Genomic DNA, 20,823 nt, shown 5'->3' on the forward strand with positions numbered 1-20,823 from the left:
GAAGTTCCTCCAGTGGCAACTGGAAGACTCATGTCACAGAAACGAAGAGATTAAATTCACAAAGATCTGCTCATAAGGTTTTGGACTTTCCAAGGAAACCAAATCATTGTTGGTCTCCACTTTGCTGATCTGCAATTGAGTCAGAGGATCTCAACAGGTAACAGACAGGAAATAAGAACCGCCTCCTTACCTGAAAAACAATCACAATTAGGATCAATCTTGCAGTCACAATCTGACGGCGCTCCAGCAATGACAGAGATTTCGCCGTTGGTTGTGACCTGCTGGATGCGGTTGATTTTCCTCTCGTCGGTCTCTGCGATGTAGAGGATCCCGCTGTGGGACACGGCGATGGCCCTGGCTGACTCCAGGGTGGAGTGGATGGCCACCTTGCTCACCAGGAAGTGGTCGATGCCGGGCACCTGGCAGTGGATGGGGCGCCCGGCGATGATCCGCACGCGCCGGTTCTCMGAGATCTGCAGGACAATGTTGTTGTCCAGGACATAGAGTGAATTGTCCAGAGGGTTCACTGTGAGGTCTGTTGGCCACTCCAGCCGAACCTGGGAAGCACATTAAGGGGAAGGCAGGGGAAAAAAAGGGAGAAAGGATGATTAGGGCAGTATGGACAATTTTATTCAACCATCTCTGATCACATCATCGAGACACCTGGAGGATTCTCACAGCACTGCYTCTCCAGCACCTTTAATTAGGTTTGGAACAAGTTTCAACAAGCACACTCTTTTCTGAGGTCCCACTCCAGTGTGGAACAGAATTTGATTTGAAAAGTAATTTAGCACCCTCTGAGAGGTATTTGCACAAGTCCATTAAAGCGGGAACTTTATTATACCTATGCAGTCATGCAAATAAAAACACACACTTCATGTCATGCAACATCAGCCAGAAAATTTTCTAGGTCTGAATGTTATTGTTTCAAGGTTGCAGTCAACCCTGGCAGAGTGGAAAACAGTGAGAGGTTGTCAATGTCGTAACACTTTAATTGCCTGTTAGCACAAAAGGAAAATGACATACTAGAAGAGTAGGACACATTTCCACTATTTATTTACTAACCAAGAAATGTTAGTAAGTCCTATATGCCACAAGAAATATAAGCTTGTTAATGCTTTGTAACAAAATAATACACCAATATATCATACTTTGTATGATACAGTAGCCAAGCCTAATTATTTATAATGATTTTGCTTTGTGAATTCATTATTTCAGTCATGGATTAAGTAAATTTGTCATACTTAAGGGCAGCTTTTTGCCTTTCTCCATGCAGGTGAGAGGGCCAACCAAGCAAAGTTTCAAACCAAGCTGGAGGAAAGAAATAGCAGAATGACCTCACTCATTTAATACTTGTTGCATSGTGATCTGGAGGAATTAAACATGCTTCAAATTAAAAGTGGGGCTGCCTGTCAACCTGAAAGGCAACCAGTACACAGGCTGCTGATGGCAGCATGTGCTGGCCAGAGCTTCAAACTCCTCCTGCTGAGAAAGCTCAACAGGGATTGCTGAACTGGAAAACAACAACAAAGCAGGCTGGACCCTCTCCCACCCTCTCCCCAGCTCATGGCCAGTGGAGGATTTGGATTCCAGCTTGTCTCTGGAAAGGTCAGAGAACAACTGAGCCCCTGAGACTGCAAGAGAGCATATTTTTGTCTGTCTCAGGATGCTTTACTCGTTATCCTTCATGAAGAGATGGCTGCCTTTATCTGAGTGGAATTTTTCTGATTTAAATATTTCAATTATCAGAAGACAATAATTACCAGCCTAAAATGTACCAGTTTTATATGCTTTATATGCCACAGAAGCTTTTACTATTTCACTTACTGCTTTTGATGCTGGTTTTGCTCATTTTTCCACTGTGCTAATTAAAAGCTCTGTGAAAGCAGAGCCTGCTGATGCTAACACAATGCTCAGCACTGAGGAATACCATATGGTGGAGCGTGTGGCCATCACTAGCCACCTGCTTGCCTGGGGTCAGCTTGGGAACCAGGCTGGAGGCCAAGTCTCTCCCTTTCTCAAGCAGCAGAATTTCCTGGATAATCTCATTTCCAGAAGTGCRTTGCTGGTTTGGCAAGTGGTGTTTTATTAATGTGAAGGTGCTGTGGCTGCCGTGTCCCATCCTGTGTGGGTACCACACAATCAGGAAGGCTCACGGCACAATCCAACTCCTCCTGGTGCCCTGTCCATTTGACCACACATCACCACTGGCATCAACACTAAAGCTGTTGGGCTCAGGGTTTCTTCTGAACCAGGTGCTCGAGTCCTTCCAAAGGATGATAAATGTGGTGAAASAGTTGGGAACAGATTCCTCCCACAACAGCACCGATTTCTGTGCAMATGTGACTGCCTGGGTTCCACCCACTGCTCTGAGGCTGCATTGCACACCACTGTCAGCTCTGGCTTCAGCTCACTGGGACACCAAATAAAACACTTCAGTTAACTCAAAAATCTCTCTCTACAAGGCTGTCTCCAGGAAATGTAGAAAAAACGATTTGCAATGCACCTTTAATGCAGAATAATTGATTSTTCTACCAAAGTAGATGGATTAATTTTAATGGCAAACAGACACACAGACACCTTGAACTTTAAGGGTCTCTACAGATGGCATTGCTGTAAAAATAATCTTTGATTAACCGTAACTAGATTATTCACAATTAAAAACCTGGGATGGAACTGTCTGTTTTTGCCATAATGACCTTGCCTAGCACCTGCCATGTTTTGATAGCTGGTTTTCCTTTGTGGCCCAGCTACACTGCCTTTGCCCAGCAAATAATGYGAATTCCTCCCACTGTGAAGGTATGTCTGGTATCCTGCAGATAAACAGGGACTGGTTTGGGCCTAAACAACCTTTTCTYTGGTTTATTTGAGGCTGATTTGGTTTACTGAGATAGAAGAAACTCTTATGCAGCTGCACATTTCACTTGCAGCAGTGTGCCCAAAGCTGAACAGCTGTTAACTGCAAGCAGATTTGCTTTTGTACTGCTCACATCTGTAAAACTAGCTGCAGTGAAGTAAAAATAAATAMAATTTTAGTTGGAAACATCCAAAAAAATTTTGTTACTACACCAGAACTGCTTCCCAGCTCTCTGCTCTGCAAAGCTAACTGAAGGTATGCCTACAGCATCTCCTTCTGGGTTTTAAAGCAGTCATGGGTGTATCAGTGGTTTAATCTTATCTGAAATATTAAAGGTGGCATACACCTGTCTGCAGATTGCAGCATAAAAACCAGCTGCTGATCACTGCAAGCTTAGGCTGGTGAAACTGGAGGGGAAGAAAGGTGAAAAAGGCCAATTAAAATCAAACATAGATAATAACACAAATCACTGAGCACTCCTAATCTGAAGAATTCCACAGGTTTAGAAAAAATCTGCACTGTTCTTGTCAGGATTAGCCTTCATGACATCTTAAACTGGTGTAAGATGGGTCTGCTGCTGTCCCACTCCCTCCCTTCTCCCAGTGCAGCCCCCAGTAGCAAAGCCAGTTTATGTGTTCCTACAGAGAGCAAGTTCAGGACAGTTTGCTGGCTGAAAACGAATCACCTAAATCAGCTTAAGCTGAAGTGTAACTGCACCCTCAGGTTCACTGTTACCTTGAAAAGTCACCRGTTGTTTACTTCTCGTTAAAGCAAGCTGCCCTGTGGCAGCTTCTGTGACCAAACCATCAGTTGTGCTTCATTCAAAGGCAATAAACATATTACAGAGAAGCACTTCAGTTCTCATCTGATACCACTTTTCCTGCTATAAAGTTTTTCCAGACAAAACCTCAGTTAGGTTAGAATATTAAATCAGTTAATATACCTTTTAATTTGAAGCAGTACTTCACAGGTGCCTGTAAAAAGCCCTGTTCCACATATGTATATTTTTTTGGAACTCAAAATTGGGCCAATTCCAAGCATTTTTCTTATATTTAATGGAGCTTCTTTTTTTTTTTTTTTTTTTTTTTTTTTTTTTTTTTGAGCAGGGACCAGAAATGGCATTGCTGGTTATCCCATTATAAACAACCAGCCAGGGTTTGCTTACTCTCCACAGTCCAAAATTTTCAGGTGACAATTCTGGTTTAGTTAATGGGAGACTGAGTATACGCAATGGAAATCACTGACAAAATAAGTGAACCCTTGAGCAATGAGACCTTTTGCATGTAAGTATTAACATGTCAGCTTTTCTGGGAATTCAGCATTGAACTGTCAACATAAAGGCTCCAGCTATATCTAATAATCCATCTCTGGCTTGAGAACTGCAAAATTAACACCCACTGGYCTGGCTTTCTAATACATTTTTTCATGTCAGGTGCYCTGGAAAACACAAAGTRCACTATRGTGGCTTTAAATGAATTTTCACTGGGAGATCTCACCCAGCACAGCTGCAGGGGAATCTCTGCTCCAGCAYCGGGAGCTTCTCCTCCTCCTTCTYCATAGACCTGGGTGTCTGCAGAGCTGYTCCTCTCACATWTTCTCACTTCWCTCTCTTGAGGAGGTTTTTTCTCCTCAAACACATTATCCTACTGCTGCTGGGGATGCCTTGGCCAGTGTTGGGTYKGTCTTGGTRCCAGCTGCCCTTGGATCCACTGSACATGGGCAGCCYCCTTGCAGCCCCCACTAYTAAAACYTTGCCACACAAACCCATTCCATTTTCCCTCAGAATATCTTAACAACTAAATAAACCGTGTGAGTTTTTTGCCAAGTGGCACTGCTCGGAGAGTCCACACTCATATTATTCTTAACCATACATGCCTGAAGATGTACCCACATCCACGGGCTAGTTTGTGAAGAGCACTGCTTCACTTTGGTTTTGACCATATGGATAAAACTTTCTGCACRTTTTGTGTGACATTTGATGGCTGTGCCATTTTTGGTACTGTTTTAAACAAGTCATATCAAACAATTTATTCCTATCAAAGTAATACAAGTAAAGAGTGAAAAATTTATCCTTGTCTGCAAATGCCAATTTCAAGAGCTTAACTGTTTGGTTGTGGGGGTAAATTTCACTGGGATAAGTTTCATTTATCATGGATTAAAAGAAGCTGCACAAATCCCTAGAAAGGCTTCACCAATGCTTTGATTTCTTGCCATGCATTGCTTGTTTATTTTGATTCAATTTCATGTAGTAGCATGAAATTCATGCCAAAATTTTTCTGATAGTCCTGACTGATGGATTACTTCCTATCTTTGCCGCTCAGCTTCGAGCACTTCTGTTTGTGCTACCTCTGCCTTTCTTCAGCTCTACGRTATACACTTGCAGACCTACTCAGAGCCTCTTCTGTAGTTCTCTTTTGCTGCTAACTTCCTTTTTTAAATCTCCTCTTATTKATCTTAAGAGTCAGAAAATATCCTGAGAGGGAAGGGACCCACATGTATCATCGAGTCCAGTTCCTGACCTTGCACAGCACAGCCCCAAAAATCACATCATGCGCCTGAGGGCATCACTCAAAAGCTCCTTGACCTCTGTTGGGCTTGGTGCTGTGAACACTTCCCTGTCCCAGTGCCCAGCCCTGCTCTGGGTGAAGAACCTKACCCTGACAGCCAACCTAAGCCTCCCCTGGCACAGCTTCATGCCATTCCCACGGGTCCTTTTATATTCACTTCAGATGTTGCTCCCAGGCCAAACACGTTTACCCACCATAACATCCTTCTAAATAGCATTTTTCCCTCTTCCTGCCCAAACCCTTCTTTCTCCTTCCTCCTGGGAGAGAAATGGCTCCAAGGAAGGACTCACACAGTCAGGCCATTAGGAGGGAGCCGGTACTTTACAAGGCTGAAGGAGACTGGTTCTGCTTCCCTGAACTCTTTACAGGATGTCTCACTACATCTATTTCTCTCCATTTTTTTTTCCCCGTTGACAACCACGGGTATTTTTTYATCATTTTCTGTCAGTTTGCTCTCACTCTGGGCTCTTCCTTTTGTTGACACTGACACTGTCAGCTCCCCTCATCAGCTCTGCTCTTTTCTTAATGGCACACAGAGACACAATTCAGCTCCTGTGGTGTGACACTGGGGAASCCTTCCCTACAGTGGGATTACAGCCTCATCCCACGCTGGAAGAGCCTTTGTTTCACCTGCTTCTGATGCTGCATAGTATAAAATCCAAAATTTTACAGTTCAGCTGTAGCAGTCCCTGCCCTAGACTTCACTCTCTGCACTCACTGTTCCCCAGTGAAAAACCCGAATAAACGAGTTTTACAGCCTAATGGCTGCTGTTTTCCACCCCGGGCTGGGGAAGCAGCTGTGGCACATTTACAGATGCAGCTCAGAGGTCTGAGGCCACCAGTTCTCCAGGATCTCAGCTCAGAGARTCTCCCTGCCAACCTGCCTTTGCTGTCAATTATTTCCAGCAGATGAGGGACCCGCTGCAGGAGTGCCAAGGAAAGGCTCCAYTTCAACAGTTTTCACTGCTTGTCTTTGCTTCGCTCGCCACAAGACTTACTGCACCCTCATTTCCCAGCTCTCTTCTTGTTTCATAATTTCTTATTATTTTTTACTGCCTCACAACTTCAAAGACTGTATCTGGGGTCTAGTAAATCGATGGGAAAAGTTGATTTCTGCRGGGACGGTTTTCAAACCGTCTTTATTTAACAACAGAGGGAATATTATYCAGCGTCACAGAAGCACACTGACTATGAAAATCAATGGCACTCAGATTGCTAAGCCATTTAAGTCTGTTTAAACATGGTACCCATGGTTTACACAAGGATATGAAAAAAACACTTTGTTAAATGCCCAGAAGGAATTTATAAAGTATTTAGAGCAGACTGGCACCTCTGAGAGGAGGAATCTTAGACTCTTCAATTAAAATATCTCAAAWTAGACCATGAATTTGAATCTAACCCAAACATGTCTCCAGTGCTGGAGTGGGAATAGATGTCCTCCAAACATGCTGCTGCAGGTAATTTGCACAGCCAAAAGGAGGGAATGGGACCAGGTGGAAATCTAGCTAATAACAGGACTGGCTCCATTCTGCCTCACTTTCTAACTCCCAGTTCCAGGTCCTGGAGCTCATCAGACAAGATGGCACAAAAGTAGGGTTGCATAAATCTTAAGTATTGGCTTCATCTTTCCATTTTGGGCTCAGAAGTTCTGGATACAGAAAGCCAGTGTGCTGCCAATGCAGACAAGGTGAAAGGAGTGTCTTGAAAAGCTTTAATTGAGACAGTAATTAAGAGCTGTTTGAGAACAGTGAGGGGCTGGAGGTTATGGTGTCTTTCGTTTCCAGTAACTGCTGAGGTTCATAAAAGCTTCTGGCCTGAAAATTGAGAGGAAGAAAGAAYACATAAAATGAAATTTCCAAAACTGAAAAAGGCAACCCCCCTGCCTTTCAGCAACACCAGCCACTGTGAATATAACACCCTAATACTCGGACTCTGCCCTGAATTCTGAGTCAAACTCAAAATGAAAATTTAAATTAAATTATTGAATCTAAAACTTCTTGCAAATTTGCGCCCAGGAAAGTGCCTGTCTCTGCAGGATCTTGACCTCTGACAACAGACCTGCTCCTCAGGGCAGAGCTCCTTTAATTCCAGGGATTGGCAGAAGGTGGGATTGGGGAGAACGAAGGTGTCAGGAGGCTCCCAGATGGGATGTGGGAGCCAACACTGCTCCTCAGCCAGATCAGGGCTGTGAAACACATTCCCACAAGCATCAGAACAAATGCCAACTCCACAGCTTCCACAAGAAAATAAAAATTCACTTCTGTGGTTTAAGCTTTCCCTTAAGAGTTACTCCATTAAACGCCCAAACACAACTTCTGCAAGGGAAAGAAAATAGGATGTGAAAAAGAACTATCCTGCAATGCATGTTTATGGTGGGGCATCYTCTGTGGCAAATTCCTACAGTGTTTCACAATTCACTAAGAGCTTTATAAAATCCATTGTAAGAGTGAACTAATCCTTTTSTAAATTGTAGCAGAGAGCTAAAGCAAAACAACTGCAGAAAATTTTCATGATTATCTTTAAACTATACATGTTTTTTTTATCATAGAAATAAAAATGGTAGGCAGAAAAAGCAACAGAAGTAATTTGAGTCCTTACTTTTACAGAAATTAGCACCAAGATCAATTGTTATCACAAGATGATTTTCTGYAACTAATCTTTCACAAGTATTTACACAATAGATCTTTCAGCTGAGGAAAAGGAATGAAATCGAACTGGCTGTGGTTCTGCACGGAAAGCAAACACACACTGCTGTGAGACTTCAAACAGCTAACAGAAAAAAAAATAGGCACCTTGCACTTTGCAGAACAAACAAGACAACTGCATTCTGCACAGAAACCGTTCTGTGTGAGCATTCCTGTTGATTGGATACTCACAAGAAAATGCACTGGAGAGTGTTTGATTCTAGTCTGAGACTGTGAGCAGACACTCTACTTTAAATTTCTGTCAGCTCAGGGCTTTGGTTACTGCTGTGATGCATATTTGGATATGCATTGTCAGACTGTGCCAGAACAGCTTACAAGGATAACGTTTAGGACTCATGTTTTCTTAAGCAAAATGCAAGAAATACCACGACTCAATAACATATCTCAAGCCTGGGATGGATAAATTCAGATGTAGAAGGAGAAGCATTAAATTTTCTTGCCTTCCAAAAGGGCTCTAGAAAGGAGATTTTAAAAGTGCACCTGAAATCTGTTTTCAACAGATTCTTCATCAGATCAATAAATAGTTTGTGATTCTCTCTAGCTGAGCTCTAGATCCAGAAAGGCACAGAAAGGTTCCAGGTCTAGAAAGGCTCAATGGGGTTCAGAAATGCTAGGCAGGCTCTAAGAAAAAGCTCTAAAAGGCTTCCAAACTATGCCAGGAGAAAGATCTAGGGGCTCTCTAGCCATGCTCCAGAAGCCATGGGTCACCCTGCTCCAAAAGCTGCAGATCCTGAAGGCCCTATGCCTACAACAGGGCCAGCTGCCTCCAGAAAGACCATCAACATCTCCAGTGAAGTCCTAAATATCTGGATCTCAGGCTCTTAGCAGCTTTTAGACCTAGAAAGCAACAGGAATCCCTAGCAAGTACTAGGTCTAAAAAATCCCTTTTAAAACCTCTTCTATTCTTTACTCCTTCAAGCCAAATAAAAAAAAAAACAAAAAAAAACAAAACAAAACAAAAAAAGCAAATAGCACAAATCCTTCTGGTGGCTGAAAGCATCCAAAAATAACTTCACAATGAAATTAGCCCATTAAGACTAGAGTACTCATACACKTTTCAAACATTTGACCTCTTCCGATTCCTCAAATTTTTTACACACCTTTCATGAGCCACCCAACAGATTTATTATAGTCCATGGTAGCAATGGCAAAAATCACATTGGTTTTATTGTTACAGTTGATGTGGACAAAGAATTTTAATTCWGAAATGGCAAGAAAAAAAGAAGAAAAAAGAAAATACATCTGGATGGAAGACCTAAAGGGTTTTATATCATATCATGACTTTSCCTGGCTCTCACCAGAGACAACTACACGCTGTTCAGTTTCCCATTTTGCTTTGAGCAGTTGATTGAATGGCTATTGAGTGATGTTCAGACATTTATGATTTCCTGCAATGTGACCTACATTGCTAAACTTCATAAATTTATTCTCCAAGGCAGTGCATCATTTTGCATGCCATACTCATCCCAAAGGAAGCTATCAGCAGGAGATGAGGCCCAGTTTGTAAAAGCTGAATGTCCTTCAGACATTTTTAACTAATTTGTTTGTAAATGTGTTATTGTCAGAGTAGCATACTGTATAAAATGGTGCTCTCTATCATTCTGTTTGCAGCTCTCTGTGACCTGAACCCCATAATGCACAGCWCTAAGCACACCCTCTGTGTGGCACACTACAAATGGCTACAACTCATTTCTGTCTTGACATTTGCGATTTTTTTTTCCCCACTGACACAGTGTCTTTTCATTCCTTTTTTCCCTTTGGCACAACCAAAATCGTTGCAGCAAACATGGTATAATGGAGAGGAGAAATGAGGCACTCTTAGCTGTCACTGCCCAGGCTCAGCTCCTGCCATGGTACTCTCTGACCAAGCAATGCAAGGATTTCTCTCCCTGCAGTGTGTGACATCTCTGCAGGACAGAGCTCTGCTGCCTGCTGCYCTCAAACCTGCCCTGACTCAAACTCCAACTCAAACCCCACACTTGTGACAACCCACTTGGGTGCTGCTCCCCTGCCACCTCCCTAAAAAAATAAAAAGCTGTGCAACATTTGTAAATTGCCATAGCAGAATACAGTGTGAAATCTGAAAGGCCTGGAATAGAGGCAGTAAATACAGCTCCACCCAGAGCTCGGTTATTACTGTTATTCACTTCATAACACAAAAAACCTGTTACATCTGTGGGAGGTCCCTTAGTCCCTAAATATGTGAAGAGCTGCTTCATAAGAGGAGAGCAAATACATACGGTTCCAGTCCCCAAAATTTTGAAAAGCATGGTTTAATGTAGGAATTGCCTCCATTGAAACAGCTTTCTTGAATCACGGGCAGACCTTGGTACGGGATGTGGATGAACCACTGGATTAAAACAAAAGGAGGGGCACTGCCTGCTTGGCTCGGCTGCATGTTCCCTTCAACACCCACATTTTCTTCTGAGCAGACTGACTTGGGGCTTGGACCTCAGGGTGGCACGGACCAGCTTTCACTGCCTGATCACTTAGGGCAGCTCTGCAGGGTATGGAGAAACCACACACACCTGTATGTACACAGACAGAGTCATATGTGCATATACAGGTGTAGATTATGTACCAATATCTCCTTCGTGCTTACATTTTGTCCATTATGTCTCTGCAACAGACAAAAAACATCAGATGTAATAACCAATATATCTCAACACATTGCAGACTCCCACCAGTCTGGCAAAGCTGTACTGAACGTTTTCAGCAGCGCAGTTCAACACAGTAGACATGGCCTCTGCCAAAAATAACTGATCCACTTGACTCCAACGTACTGAAACCATATTTAGATGAGAGAGAAAATCAAAGGCTACTTGCACACAAGGAATAAAAGGTGGAGCATTGAGAGAAGTTGGCTGCTGGTGAAAGACTGACCGAAGAGCCCAAAATAAGACAGGTTTCTCATTTGGGAACCCATTTCCCAGACAGCTGAGAGAGGGTCAGGAGGTTGTGGAGCTGGGCAGTGTGCCATGGGTGGTGGATGAGCTGCAGGAAGTCTGGAGGTGGCAAAGCAGCTTAGATGAGTTGGAATTGGTGTGTGGTTTTGTGCAGGCAGCATTCACTGAGTGTGGAGATTTGTTCTAGTCGGAAGGATGTCCCTGAGAGTGCCCAGACGGAGGGTGAGCTGCTCCCTACTTGCCAACCATCCAAATCTTATAGAAGTTTCTTCCTTCTTGCAATTGSTTATTAAAAACAAATTTTTGAAAARAAAGGAATTAAAGCCTGTCTCTGTGTAGGAAGAAGTAAGAGGGAAGTCATGAGCAGAGGTCTCCTTCACTTCCCCATCAAGTTATAAYACTGCCTCAACAATCAAAGGAAAGGATGAAATCTCTGTAAAAATTCATTGAGATGTACACAGTCTTTTACTCAGTAGTAATGGATTATTTATGGCAGATAATTGAAATAAATTGCTGTTTTGCAGGTGCCCAATACAAACAATATTTGGGCTTTAAGAGRGAAATTGAAGTGTGACTTCATCGGATGCTATCTTGTGCCTATGACTAATATTTCAAATTCAGTGATTGAATAATTTGATTGGAAAATAAATTAGCTCTGATGAAACCAGCCTGCTTTCTGTTTTGATAGTCAAAAAAACACATTCCACACCTACAAGTTTGATTCATGAGCTCTCAGACTTGTTTTCAGCTGAGTTCCTAWTCCTGTGAGCCTCTTTCCTCGCAGCTCCTGTTGAAGTGAGGYTACTTAGCTGCTCCCCTACCCCTGGGAAAAGATTATTTTACCTTATACCTGAAAATCCTTTTTAAAAATGGCTTTCACTTGGGTTTTGCTTCGAAGTATGGATGCTAGTGACTGCTTGTTCCTGCATATGCTATTATGGCTGGAATGATTTGTACAGACTTACAGCTTCCAAAGAKTAACCCTTAATTAATTGGAGGGACACCTCATTTTTGAAAAGGTTTGAAAATGCCTCAGTGAAGACCTGTTCTGGTCTGTTTTTCAGAAGTACATACTTTCTTGGGAGATACAGTTGCTCCTTGCTACACACTCGCCTCTCACTACCCTTTCAATTAAGCTTGGCGAAGTCCTGGTTCCACTGAAGTCAGTGGCAAAACAGTTGCTGACTCTGCTGGGGCCACGACTTCCACTCTAGTTATCTTTCCTGGTACTTCAGCAAAGCCAGAGAAAAAAGAACACGAAATTAAGAAGTAGAGTAAAAAGAACCTGAGAACAAGATGACTTTATATTGGAAAAAAATAACAGCTTTTGTGGGCTCCTTCATGCAGCAAGACTTGGAAAAAAATAATAAAGTTCTCTTGTAAAAAGAAAAAGGCTCTGAAAGTCTTCTGTRAGGGAAGACCACAAATAAAATAAAAGGGTCTATAAATTGTCATTTCTGCTTTGTGTGCTTTTGTTCAGCAATTTCACAAATACATATAAGAYGTGTTTCTGCAAATCGCTGGAAAATGCATTTCAGCATTTTGGAATATTTATGCTGCATTCATTACCTGCAGGTGGAAGAACGTATCAAAGGACACACAGGTAGAGGACTAAAAGGAAAGGAAGAGCAGGGGTAGCTTAATACTGTGCTACAGTGAAAACACCGTTGTTCCTTTCTAATGGCAGCTCTCTAACACAATTAGAATATTATGCATCTAGTGTAAAAAAATGCCTTTTGTTCTTTCAGAATAGTATGCATCTAGTGTTAAAAGATGCCTTTTTGCTCATTTTACAAGAATGCGTTTATATTGCTGGTGTACACAGAGAAACACCTAAAGGAAAAGTGTGTGTTCAGACCTGCAATACTAATTAATCAATCAGCCCCATGTAATCCTGCAGTTGCCCTGCAATATTTTACTCTCAGCCTTCTTCAATTTGATTTTGTGCTGGCAGCACACCGCCCCTGTTTTCACCCGGTCATCAGATCATATTTTTGTCTTTCACATTTCTCTTTCCTTCCTCCATACGTACCCAGTGAAAGTTCTGCTCAGGCTGTGCTTGCTCCGATGAGCAGACCCTCATTGCTGCTTTCAAGCGAGGTCACCATRTCCTGGGAGCTTTTTGTTCTGCTCAAAAGGCTTCCACAATGCCACTGAAGCATATTGTGCMAGTGCACATGCTGGTGGGGAGCGCCCGCAGCACTTGTGACTGCGGGAGCAATGTCAGCGTTTGCATTTTTGAGATATAGAATACATTTTCAAGCAATTCTGCTCATCTTTACTCCTGCTTCCCAGCAGCCTGTCTCTCACTTCACTATTTCAAGTAGGTCATCAGCAGCATTACTTATTGCCCTCTCCCCTCTCCTCCATCAGTCAAAGCAGGCTGTCCAGGACACGACATTCCTGCCATGCATGGGTCCCCTTTAAACCCTGTTCTAGAAATCTGCCTTTTAATGTGACCCGCGCGAGCAAATTGCCGACGTCAGTAACACTGTCACATTTTTATAAGGGAGCTAAACATTTTGCAGTGTCACTGAAGTTTATGCGAGGCAACACAATATAGATGGTTCCCTCACGTGGAGAACTGCTGAACAAAGGCTGATGAAGTGCAAATGTCAAGAAAAAGTCTTCAAACCAGACCTTTCATTCTGGAGCACAGCGGTGACAGTTATTAACACCATCAATCAGGTCGGAGCTATTGCTTTGGCACAGACTCGTGCCTAGTGGGACTGACACAAGCAYGAGAACAAGGCCATGGTTACAGGCAAAGAAAAACCTCTTGGGATTCATTTTCTGTTGACTTGCAAATGTTTGGTTCCTGTATTTGCAGTGACTGTGCTCGAGATTGGTTTAAACAGCTCCCAAATAATACCTGCAGCCACTCGCACAGATATAAATGACTTGTGGTTTGGAGCAGTGGAAATTCAGCCCACATATTTCTCATGGGAGGAAAGATACAGRATGAAATTGCGAGATGGTAGAAATATCTGCTAATTCTCTCCCCAGCTTTCACTGTAGCAATGGAGGCAGAACAGCAAAGCTTATCACTCAAGATGAGCTGTAGTGTTTTTACTTTCACACAAAAACTCCCACAACGTCAATATAACTTCCAAGAACACTGGATCTGATGAAGTCGGTTTCCTAAGGACTTCTGTCGCATGGCTGACTGGCTTGGGAGTTTAATAAGATCCAAGTGCGAAATGAAGTTTTCCTGTGAATGGGGCATTTATTACATCCTGAGTGGAATCTCTGGAGTTTAATAAAAGAAAGCTTATGCTGCAATATTTCCTTTTGAAAGGGCACTTTAGGTCTCTGTCCTCCAACTGGATTAATATTTTTTATGGAACCTGTAGGAATTTAATTGCTGTGAAGGCTGGGGTTTCTCTACAAATTTGTTTGAAATTGGCCCAAGCTTTTAATTTACTGTGAGGAAAAGAACACAGACAGACAGACATACCCACACAATGTGCTCTTATTTGCTATCAATAACCATCCTAAAAACGTCAGTGTGCCCTAGGGATGTGCAAACACGAAGAGAGCGTGTACATGGGAGATTAAAAGCAATCTACAGAGGCTCTGGTCTAGACGAGGATCCAGCCCAAAGCCATCAAGCAGTGAAACAGAATGATGAGCCCATCTCTTTTCTTTGTCTCTCCATCCCAGTCCTTCCCTTGGCACTCCTGTTGTKGCTCATGACCATGCAGGTGTCTGCTGAGGTCCTGGCACCAACAGAATGTTGACCATATGCACACAGCTATTCWCAAGCACAGCTCTGAAGAGCCTTTTTCTTCAGATTTGCTCCTTATTAACTAATCAAAGAGCACTGAAATTATCTGTGCTGAGAATAAAAGTCATCCAAGTTCTGCACAGGCTGAAACAGTACTGAGCTGCTGTACCACATAAACACTTTAAATGAGTATCCCTTTCCTTCTAAATTCAGATTAACATCCCCCCAGTGCAATATGAAATCAAAGTAATTAGTCAGAGCTTGGTGCTTTATTTGCCACCACATATAATCTTTTCAGCCCCAGCTGTCCTTCCCTCCCCTGGTTATAAATGCAGAATATTATGCTTAAGAAGAAGAAGGTGGTAAATAACAAACATGGAATGATTAACAAGAAGTAACACCATGAAAACTGATATTGGAATAAATGATTAAACCCCTTCATAATCAACTCATGTATTAAAGTGAGTGCCTGAAAGGGAAAGTTTGTCATTTATGGTGGTGTTTGCAATGGACAGTTACTCTGTGTGTTTACTCCAAGAGAACATTTTTGTACTTCAGTAAACGAAGAAATACTGATTTTGGGCAAGCTGTTGATTTTACTGTCAGAACAAATTTAGCTTTGAGAAATGATTTTATTAACCTATTTCATAAGTCTCTCTAAATACACAATTTGTGAGCAGCCCACATTCTCTTGATTTAAATGCCATTTGTAACTTAGCCAAAAAATAATTTAAGCCGAGATGGGCCAAATTCATTTTTCATTTATGTTTATGCCATTCTGGAAAAAATGCAGCAGTCTTGCAAGGATATATACTTGTTTCTGGCTAAGTGAAAATATCATTCCCTTATTTTCATTGATATAATTCCAGATTAACATGCTTGACTTCAAGGGGATGTGATTATTTCATAGGGTTTTCGGGTTATCAGCAGCAATTTTGGAAGAAGATGATTGAGCAAATTTGATACAGTTGCTTTTCAGAACATGCATTCTCGGCATATATTTCATGTCTGTGATTTACGGTGCACGTGAAAAACCTCAAAGGTGTGGATTTTGTGAAAAATTTCAATAAAGAGGTTTACTTAAACCCCCACAAAATAAATCCTCCAAACAAGAAATGCTTCCAAAGGCTCTGTATTGCAGTGTCCACACTATGACTTCATTTCCCAATGAAACATTATACAGAAGATGATAACAGTATTGCTATCCTTAGAAAATGTGACTGGCCATTTTTAGGGACACATTTATATGCCATCACRTATGTTTTAAAAAAATATTTACTGTCATGCATTCACAATTTAATTGAAGATTATCTCAATTTATGGGGTAAGACCACATCTTATTTCCCAGAACGCCAACGAAATTGAAAAATTTTGAGAAATGTGCAGAAATATTTTCCTGTAGGTGGAAGCACATGGAATGTTCACAAAAAAGAAAAGGTTTATTCCTGCTTATATGAAAGGAAGGCCCTAGCCCTGAATGAATGAAGAATGATTTGCCCTATGACATGTCCTTTCTTTCCTATGACTTTGCAGAAGCCCATCCTCCATGGCATTGAACTATGCTGTAGGGTGAGGTAAACCAAACCTGTTTCTGGCAAGTAGCCAACCTATGAAGAACTAGGATTTTGGGGCTGTTTAAATCTGCTTTGCAATTTTAGCACATTTGATTTCAGCCCAAAACGTTTACGTTTTAAATTTAATCTAAATTTAAGAAATAAATAATTCTACTTCTATATTTGCCAGACCCCCTGCTGAGACTTATTTSCTAACGGGTAGTTGCATTTCTCGAAAGGAAATGAAAACTATTAAAACTCACTATCTGAGATTTAGTGAGACATTTCCTCACTGAGCAAAATCAGCAAAAATTTGAACGCAAACACACAGCACGTATTACATTARGCAAATAAAGCAATTATTTGTCCAGCCTGGGAGCGCAGATGCCGAAGGAGATGGCAGGGAGCAGACGCTGCACCTGGCACCCTTCCCTGAGCTCAGAGACACCCAGCGTAGCTGTGGGTGCCCCGGGCAGTTGTTGGATGTTTCCAAGGAGCAGTGACAGTGCTGCAGGCAGCCCTGGGTTCCACAGAGCCCTGCTCGTGCCAGCTGGTGGGCAGAGCAGAGCAGGAATGCTGTGCCTCAAGGACAGGGCCAGAGCTGGAGCCAAGGTGCCCAGGAGCTGTAAGATCTTAAGACAATTACCAGGCTAATTTAAGCTTGGGTTCAGCACAACTAAGCCAATTGACCCTGTTCTGCTTTATATGAAATAATTACACATCTACTGGAACTGAGAGAATATGAGGCTGGGAACAGGGAGGCTGAGGTTCCCCTCCCTACATCTCCMAACACATGGGGCTCACTGAAACACTAAACACACTGAAGCTTGAGAAGTTTCACCTCAATATGAGGAAGAAGTTCTTTATGCTGAGAGGGGCAGAGCACTGGAGCAGCTGCCTAGGGAGGTTGGTGAATCTCCCTCTCCAGAGACATCCAAACCCCTCTGGATGTGTTCCTGTGTCACCTACTCCCTGCCTTGCATTGGGTGATCTCCTGAGGTCCCTTACAACTCTAAGAAYCCTGAGATTCAGTGACATGTGAAATGGAACAGACACATTTTCCTGTTCTGGTTCTAGTAATAAAATCCCCAAGCACTTCTGCAACAGCAGAGTTAGAACCCATCATTTGGCCCTGTGAAATTCRACAAGAACTACCCAAAACATTGACCCCATGTCCTTCAGGTATGTGAATGCAAGACCACAATCATTTGCTGTTACTCAAAATCTGTTTAGAAACAAGCGACAAGCTCTTACCATTGTTATGCATTGTATTTSAACCGTGATTTTCCAGTTGTGAAGGATGGAGGAAAGGGCAGGGAGAAAATGAAATGAAAAATCAACCTGATCCTGGTTATTAGCTTGCACAGTCCATAACAGTTTAGTATGTCACTTGAATGCCTCAAGATTTTTTCAAGTACAGCTTCTCCCCTGTTTTGAAGCTGATTAATTCAATTATTTCTTGGCAAAGGCCAAGTCCTTCCTTGTACTGTCTGTAAGTGTGGCWCACTGACTAGTCAAGAGTACCATTTAYGYTTCTCCATGATTATCCATATTTCTYTTTTAGCATAAACTAGAGATGTGATAAGTGTCCTTTATTTCTATTCCTTTTACCATGCTCTTGACATAAGAACTGACAAGTATTTTGAGAAATTGAAATGCAATACCTTCACTACAATACTTCATGGTGTAATTACTTACTGTAATGCTCCTCCGTGACTTAGAACAGATTTAGATGTAAACAGAATATCTATTTTTTTCCATTTACTAGTTGAAGCAAATATAGTCTGAATGCTGGACTAAACGAAGAAGCTTTAAACTTTTGATAAACTTCTTAGAAGATATATCTCAGAGTTGCAAGCAACTTTCTTAATCAGTTTGTATTCTTTACATAAGCCCCTTCACACATTCACAGGCCATCTCATGGAAAAAAAATCAGATGTGGTTTTACATTTATACAACAAAGTTAAAATACTCATGTAAGTGGAAGAACCACTCCATACTGTGCCATTCAGAATTATCTGACTCATCCAGCATATTGGATACACAATCTTGGTACCAGAAAGTAAGTGATCTGTCTCTGCAATGTGCATAAAAGTGACAACACATGACAAGGAAGTGTCTACCTGAGTGATGTCCATCCCAGAGTCACAGCTCAATGGCTGGGTTGATGTGAGGCCATTTGAACCTATTATTGTTGTGATCACACCGTTCTCATCAATTTTCCGTATCATTGTACCATCAACGAAGTAAATAAATCCGTGCTTATCTACAGTGATACCTGGATGGAGGGAAGGGTAAAAAAGAGTGTTAGTACTGGCATTATCTTGATTAAAAAGGTATGAGTTTAAAATGTTTCCTCTCCTCTTAGACTCYGAGAATCTACTGATTTAAAGAAAGTATGACAGYTTTTCCCCACCTATTACTATTTGARGCTTAYACAAAMWGTATATKGAAAMTTCATATCCATCTWTCAGACTGGCTTTTAGAGAGAAAGGGAAGCTATGAGGACCAAACCAAACAGCAGAGGCTTTGCTTGTAATGTGATTTTACATATATAGAACAAGGCTCTTCAATAACTTCATATCCATCACAAAGTGGGCAAGATTAGCTTTTCTAGAAACTTATCTTATGGTTGATTTTTCTTCATTTTCATTTTGTTTTCTTAACTCTTACGCAGAGACAATTTTTTAATTACTGCACTCTCTAAATTATTAGAGTCTGAGCAAGGAAGAAGCATCCAGAAAAAGCCAAAGAGACCTGTTCTGATGGGGGCTGGACACACAAATGGAGCAGAGCAGGCTCTGGCCAGCAGGCAGAGGAGCAGCTGTGCTGCAGGATGTGTGGAATGGCTGCACTGGAACAGGCTCAGGACCAGCAGGAGCTGGGGTAGCTCCCCCTCTCCTGGATCTGCAACAACTCCTGCAGCACTGCACTGCACGGGAGGGATGGAGCTCCAGTGCCAGGGCTCTGCACAGGGAAGGTCGTGGTCCCCTGTATTTCAGGTATTTATGGGGAAACTGAGGAATGGAAGGTTGGCTGTCTCCCACCAGCAGCTTTGGGACAGCMAGGCCAGAACTCATGCCCAGCCTTGTTCTGCTCTGGTCTAACAGCTCCCCTGCAGCTCTTCCCACATTCAATTTGAGCTGTAAGTAAGATCTCATTTCCCTCAAATATTGAAAATGTAACTAGAAGAGCACTTCTATTCATGTTAGACTTGTGAAATCCTTTCTACCAAAACCGCTCAATTTCTTGCTTTAAACTACTTCATAATTTCCCATTTAAAGTTGCATAACTTTGCAATTATAGCAGCTGCTGTGCACAGCCAAGCTATTTTAATAATGAATTTATGTTCTGCTACACAGAAATGAAAGGCAGAGGACTTGAACAGATGGTTTGGACAGTGGCTTATATGGTTCTTGATTTTTGTCCCTGCWTTTAGCACAACTGAAGGCTGCATGTACTCTAAGTTTACAAAACACTTGTCTGCAGGCCAGTTTAGGATCTCACACAGCAATTCCACATGCCATTAAAAAGGAAAAAYAGCCCCAAACTGAATTTCCTCACCTTCCAACCCCWTTTTRTTTTATTTTTTTTTTCTTTTTAATATATAGGAACAGTTACAGCTGGATGAAAGAGAGATTAAGCGGTCTGGGGGATAGAGGCAGGACCAGGACTCCCTGATGCAAAACAATGCATCTCCCATGGGGCGGGAAAAAGGGACAGAGTCTTCCCAAGCCCCAAAATATATCTTCACCTGGCAGCTGGAAATGCCTGGGGATTGAGCTGGAGTGGCACACATAACTGAGGATAATATGCTTTCTCTTCCAGTGTTAGCACCAGGGGCAGGCTCCCAACACAAATTACCTGTGACTGCTTTTGAGGTGCCTTTTCACCACAGGTGATGCTCAGGCACCTTGCAAAGGGCTGAGGGTACAATCACAAAGCTCTGAGKGTGTCCTCACAGAAAAAATCCAAAAGCCATAGCAGTTAACCTCAGTGTGTAACACTTCCTACTGCATCCAGCTCTCAGGTTATCAGCACAATGCTGGGAGTTGAAATGAATTCTTTAAATTGTCAATGCAATGGATCCATCTGGCTGTGAACCACCATCAGAGGAGGGGATTCACCATCCTGCCACCTCCTCCATTCTGGAGTCCATCCCATGGACTAAGTGCCCAAGGTACAGGGCYAGGCTACATCTCCTCATTATGTGAGATGGYTGAAGGTTGTGCAGGACAGRTGTCACCYGGGGAACTGAAATCATCTGGTGGGRGCTGGATGGGTCAGCTGGGGAAAGAGGGGAGGTTATAAAAATGCTGAAGGAGGAGCAGGCAATCTCAGAGCCTGACTTCCTGCCAGCCTGCGAGCTCATAAATCGTGACTTCTTGGTACTGGCTCCCTTAGAGGATCTTCAGTCTTTAATTAGAAAGTAACTGTGCCTTTGGAAACTCCAGAATGACTGGCAAGCTCCTGGTGTCATCTGCTTCTGAGAAGTGCAAACCCRAAAG

At 42.3% G+C, this 20,823-nt stretch overlaps 1 protein-coding gene across 1 annotated transcript in view; it reads right to left on the bottom strand.

Annotated features, from left to right (window-relative positions):
• TENM1 (teneurin transmembrane protein 1) overlaps window positions 1-20,823 on the bottom strand; it is a 120,374-nt gene that overhangs the window by 26,639 nt on the left and 72,912 nt on the right. Inside the window, exons 14-15 of the mRNA XM_057365667.1 lie at window positions 18,439-18,593; window positions 191-557 (exon numbers count right to left, since the gene is read on the bottom strand). Coding sequence (XP_057221650.1) covers window positions 191-557; window positions 18,439-18,593 — 522 coding nt within the window. The remainder of the gene's footprint in view (window positions 1-190; window positions 558-18,438; window positions 18,594-20,823) is intronic.

The sequence above is a fragment of the Malurus melanocephalus genome, unplaced genomic scaffold, assembly GCF_030028575.1.
Source record: "Malurus melanocephalus ecotype Western Australia unplaced genomic scaffold, MMel_1.1 scaffold_56, whole genome shotgun sequence".
NCBI classification, from domain to species: Eukaryota; Metazoa; Chordata; class Aves; order Passeriformes; family Maluridae; genus Malurus; species Malurus melanocephalus.